Below are 5799 nucleotides of genomic sequence, written 5' to 3'. Positions count from 1 at the left end.
ACCTTTGGTCCTGGATCGGCTGCTTGCAAGGCAAACACCACTGTGGCTATCTCTCCTGGCCCAGTGCAGTCTAAGTTTAGCTCAAGATAGGATGCAGCGTACTGGGCTGTGCCACAAACTCCACAAAGAAGTTTACATAGTCTCAATTCAGTTGCACCAATACCCTTTTCTTAGTTCCTGTAGTTAATTAAAAAAAATTCAAACAATCTTATGGGCCAGATAGACAGTACAGAGGATAGGTGCTTGCCTTGCATTCAGCATCCCATATGAGTCCCTAAGCCCTTCAGGTCTGATCCCTGAGTGTAGAGCCAGGATTAATCCCTGGGCACTGTCGGTGTGACTCCAAAACAGCAATAATAACAAGAACAACAACAACTACAACAAGAAAAAAATCCTCACATTGTCTCTCTGGTTTAAAATTCCACTAATTTCTGTCCTAAGGAAGATCACATTTCAGTTATCATCAAAGGTGATGAAAATCCCTCCAGATAAGAAATCATCACAAGAAGAGTCAGCAGAAAAATAAACATCAGATTTATCTTCTGAATGAATCAGATTAAATCAAACTATGTTGCTCTATCAAATTCTTAGGGTTGAATTATCTAACTGAAGTCCTGTATCCTAATGTAAGTCTATGTAATAATTCAGAGTCAGCATACCTCCTCCTCCTTTTCTCCTCCTCCTCCTCCTCCTCTTTCTCCTCCTCCTTCTCTTTCTCCTCCTCCACTTCCTCCTCCTCCTCCTTCTCCTTCTTGTCTTTGAGCCACACCCGGTGATACTCAGGGGTTACTCCTGGCTATTTGCTCAGAGCCCCTGACTCAGAGACAATATAGGATGCTGGGGGATTGAACCGCCATCCATCCTATGTTAGTGGTGTGCAAGGCAAACACCCTACCACTGAAACAAACACCCTACTGGCCATCACTCCGGTCCTTCAATTTTTTTCTTTCAACATCCCCCTTTAAGTAAAAGAGGTTGAATCTATTGTCAAAGTCCAAGAAACATAGTCCTCTTGAGGATGCTGAGGTTTTTGTCTTCGTTAATGCGCTTTCAGACATTGCTCCCCAATATAGTATCCAATAGTCATACATTAGGTACTTGCATTTTGCATTTGCCCTCAGTCAAGTGAAATCATTTGGGAAATATGACAGTTGGAAATGTAATTGTATCAGTAGTCCATACCTCAGAAAGAATGTTTCAGAACAGAGAGAAAATATTTAAAGGAAGGAAGATTTAGGGGAGGCATTGGATATGTGCAGGAGGGGAAGATTCTCTCAAAAGGACGTTAGCAACACCATATATTCTGAAGGGCAGCACTTTTTAAGTCTCTGATTTCTCATTTGTAAAAACAAAACAAAACAAAACAAAACAAAAAACTTCACTTTTTTTTTTCTGTTTCTGCTACCAGTGGCAGGTACAATGCAAAAGCTTTGTATTCTGAAGCAAGTGCGCATGCTTGCATGCGTGGTATCCTGCCACTACTTCCTGTTTTTCTGTGACATGAGCTCAGTTTGGGAGAGAGCTTTTATGTCTCATTTCAGTGGAAAACATAAGCCTGCGATACTTTCAGCTCTATAAGGACCCCACTTCAAAAGTCTACTACTGTCCAGAGCTTAAGAGAACAAGAATTTCCAAGAGTGCTGGTTCCCTGAGAAGGGAAGAGCTCTGTTCTTTCTGCATCGTGGTAAGTTGCAGTGTGAATGTGTGGTTGTGTGGTTGTGTCTGTGTGTAATGAATTTAAATTTTGTGTGAATAGTGTTTGTATATATTGTCTGTAGGTTATATGTTTGTGAGGGTATGTGTGGAGTTCTGTATATGCTATGTTTGTGTGAGTCATTGTTGGTAGCAGAGGGAGCCGTGACTCTGAGATCAGGGGAACATTATCCCCTTCACTTCTGCCTCAATGTTACTGATTAACTCTGGGACAAAAACTCTAGTGAGTGCCACTGTCATTCTTTATTTGGGAGGCTGAAATTTTGGGCCACTCCCAGCAGTGCTCAGGGCTTACTCCTGCTTCTGTGATCAGAAATCACTCCTGGTAATGCAGAGGGGGATCATATGGGGTGTTGGAGACAGAACTCAGGTCAGTCACATGCAAGGCAAGTGCCTACCTGCGGTATTACCTTGCCAGCTTCAATCACTGTCATTCTTAAGAAATACTTTGAGATAGAGAGTACCTCCAGGTCTGTGTCGGAGACAAACTAGAGTGTGGCTCCTTTGGGGTGCCATGCGCATATGCTTGTTTGCATGTTGTGTTGGTATAGACCCCCTTTGGGTGGAGTATCTTTTTTTTTCCCATGGTCTAATTTCCTCTTACTCCAGACCCAAACTTTAGGACCTTCTGTTCAGTCACCCTACTCCTTGTGGAAAGAGATATTCTTGGTAAAGTGCGATCTCATTTTCCCCCTAGGTTAGAGGAAGCCCTAAACAAAGGGCCTAAGATATATGCAGTTAACAGAGATTATTTCAGAGGCCCTTTCATAGATATGTGGAAGTAGAGTTGGAGTTTGGGTGAAGCTTTTCCTCAGTTGGTCATTTCCTCTTTCTGGTAAACCATCAGCTAACTGGACTGAGTCCATTCACCCCTGATAGTAGGTACTAGGTCTGGCATCACTGACTAAACCAAAGGAATGCTGCAGGAGCACTCTCGGTCGCAGGGAAATGGGAAATTGGGGAGGATTGAAGCAGCTGTGAGTTAATCAGGAATTGATGGCTGTGGCAATAGAAACCTTATATCCAGGTTCCTGTGGAATCAGATCCCTGAGCTCTGGAGCATGACTTCTGAACTGTGTGGGTAGCCACAATCTGTTTGTTGGACAGGTCAGTTAGCTCTGCCTACGAGCTGCACTCCTTCCCTGGTCTCAGACTCCCACCCTATGATTATCGTTAAGAGTTTTTAGCAGATATACAGAAACTTCTTTTTATACAAGATTAATGAATCTATAACTTTGAACACTATTGCATTGAAATCACACATTTGTCATTGTAGGCATGAAGCATGTGTTGAAGAGAGACTGGTGAGTGCCACCACTGCTACACGAAACCATGGAATCAAGCAAGGGTAAATATTTAAAAAAAAAAAAAAAAAGCAAAAACACTCAGAAATCAAGTGGAACACAGGAATTAAAATCAGTGATAAGGGCTGGCTCTATGCTGCCCAGACAGGACAGTGACCAGCTTTGTATTAGCCAAAAATACAGAGATGAATCATTAACTTTCCCAAGGAAGCATCAATACATTCTGCACACACACATGCCTGTAGACACATATATGCATGTATATACACAAAAGAACCACCCTCCACCCCCACCAACACACACACACAGCTTAAAAAGTGAGAAGAGAGGGGATGCAGTGCCTTCTGCATTGCTGATGCTGAACACATCTCTTCTGAGCCTGCACTCAGGAAATGTTCAAGGCAGAAGAGCAGAGGTAAAAGGCGTCTAAATCCCCGGTTCTCTACTTTCTCTTGAATTTAGGTTGGCAGCAGAATGAGGAGACTCCACAGAAACTCAGATTGATTTTGGTGGGGAAAAGCGGAAGTGGGAAGAGTGCCACCGGAAACAGCATCCTTGGCAGGACACAGTTCGAGTCCAGATTGAGTCCCGTGCCTGTGACACAGGCTGTCCATATAGGAAAGCGGGAATGGGATGGGAAGGAGTTGGAGGTGATGGACACCCCTAATCTCCTGTGCCATATGGATCCTCCTGAAGGGCCCATCCAGGGCATGTGCGAGGCCATATCCTTGTCTTCCCCAGGCCCACACGCAGTGCTGCTGGTCACACAGTTGGGTCGCTTCACGGACCAGGATCGCCAGGCAGCCTTGCGCCTTCAGGAGCTCTTTGGAGTGGGCGTGCTGGCCCACACCATCCTGGTATTTACCCGCAAGGAGGACCTGGGTGGGGGTTCCCTGGATGAGTACCTACAAGACCCTGGCAACCAGGACCTTGTTAGACTGGATACTCTGTGTGCCCGGCGCCACTGTGGTTTCAACAACAGGGCACAGGAGTCTGAACAGGAGGACCAACTCAAGGAACTCATGAAGCAAGTGGAAGTTGTCCTGTGGGAACACGAGGGGAGATGTTATAGCAATAGTGCATATCTGTACTCCCAGAAAAGGCTGCTGGAAAGGGAAGAGCAAGGGAGGCAAACAGTGTCAGGGCCAGAGTCCAAGGAGGAGTTGGATGAAGAGGCCTGGCTTGAGGAACTGTGCAGAATCCAGAAGAAGTCTGAGGAATCTCACAGATGTGTCCTGGGAAGGGCACACCTTTGAGAAAAGGCTGGACAGTGAACAGGGACAGCTTTTTCTTGCTAGCCTCTTTCAACGTCCAGTTTCCAGACTTACTCCCTCTATCCTGACTGAACATGGACCCTCCCAGTCTCAGGTCATGGTGTCTGCTGTCCTTAAAGGGTGAAGTATCCTTAGTTCCACTTTACCTCCTAGGACCCTCATCACATCTTCTAGAGCAGGAGTCTTCAAACTTTTTAAAGTGGGGGCCGGATTACGGTCCCTTAGAGAGCTGGAGGGCCGGACTATATAGCTACTAATTCCTACTCACACTGCACATATCTTATATAAATGAAATGAAAACCATTTATAAATAAACAGATCACACACCAGTATTTCAATGGGAACTGTGGGCCTGCTTTTGGCTAATGAGATGGTCAATGTCCGGTTTCATATTTGTCACTGCCAGCTGTAACAAGTGATACAAGTGGGCATCAGTTATCTTGATCTGGTTGGAGAGTTCAGATGTTTCATTCTTGAAAAAGTCTGTTCACAGGCATAAGTGCTACCAAAGATGGTTACCATTTTGAGTGCCTGGTTCCTGATATTTGGATATACACTGAGTGTATATGCTGGCAGGTATCTTGGCAACCAAACAGTGCTCACTGCTGGCGGGCGGATCAGACTCCTCTGCGGGCCGCATGTGGCCCACGGGCCGTAGTTTGAAGACCCCTGTTCTAGAGCCTACAAGCCCTCTCTCTACTTTGAACCCCTTTCATGCAGCCTGGCATCTCCTTGGCATTCCATTTCTTGAGATGTTTCCCTTCTTCCTGCTATTACCAGGACCTCTTTGAAAAGGCTGTACCTCTTTATTACACTTAGATAGTTATTTTGTGACCTACCAGAGCACCATGATCTCTGGAATCTCTGCTACAATGTTGACAAAGTAGGGTAAAGAACAGGAGGCAGCACATACCTTGGGCACCATCCTCCCCAGAAATGGTAGTAAGCAAAATAACCTCTTATCCCCTTTGCTGACCTGTGTATGATGTGTTAAAATATTGCAAAGGCATTGTGACCTGTGGGAGAGCAGTTGCTGGGATGAAGGACTAAAGACAAGGCATTCTTGAAGGAGAACATCAATGAATGTTGAACATCAACGAATGAGTCCCATTAGAACATTCGGGTAGTAAGATAAAACATGTAGTGACACAACTGTTTAAGAAGATAGTTCTAGTCCAGAAGTACACTATAGCCTTGACCTTAGATCATTGAGTGCCAAGTGAACTACAAAGTGGAGCATTTCCCAAGGCAAACTTAATAGGTCCCCATAAATCCTTTATTTATTTATTTATTTATTTATTTATTTATTTATTTTTGAGGGGGATTTGGGTCACACCCAGCAGCGCTCAGGGGTTACTCCTGGCTCTACACTCAGAAATCACTCCTGGCAGTCTCAGGGGACCATATGGGATGCCAGTATTTGAACCACTCATCCTTTTGCATGCAATGCAAACGCCTTACCTCCATGCTATGTCTCTGGCCCCCATAAATCCTTTTTCTATACTCAT

The 5799-nt window shown here is 44.7% G+C and overlaps 1 protein-coding gene across 1 annotated transcript; it reads left to right on the top strand.

Moving 5' to 3' along the window:
- Window positions 1-1530: 1530 nt before the first annotated feature.
- Window positions 1531-4462, top strand: GIMAP6 (GTPase, IMAP family member 6). The gene is made up of 3 exons (XM_049769423.1): window positions 1531-1684; window positions 2990-3061; window positions 3480-4462. The coding sequence occupies exons 2-3, from the start codon at window positions 3046-3048 to the stop codon at window positions 4271-4273; spliced, it is 810 nt and encodes a 269-aa protein (XP_049625380.1). The 5' UTR covers window positions 1531-1684; window positions 2990-3045; the 3' UTR covers window positions 4274-4462.
- Window positions 4463-5799: the final 1337 nt, after the last annotated feature.

This window comes from Suncus etruscus, chromosome 1, assembly GCF_024139225.1.
Source record: "Suncus etruscus isolate mSunEtr1 chromosome 1, mSunEtr1.pri.cur, whole genome shotgun sequence".
Lineage (NCBI taxonomy): Eukaryota > Metazoa > Chordata > Mammalia > Eulipotyphla > Soricidae > Suncus > Suncus etruscus.
Note: the sequence above shows the minus strand (reverse complement) of the source record. Positions and strands in the feature narration are given on the sequence as shown.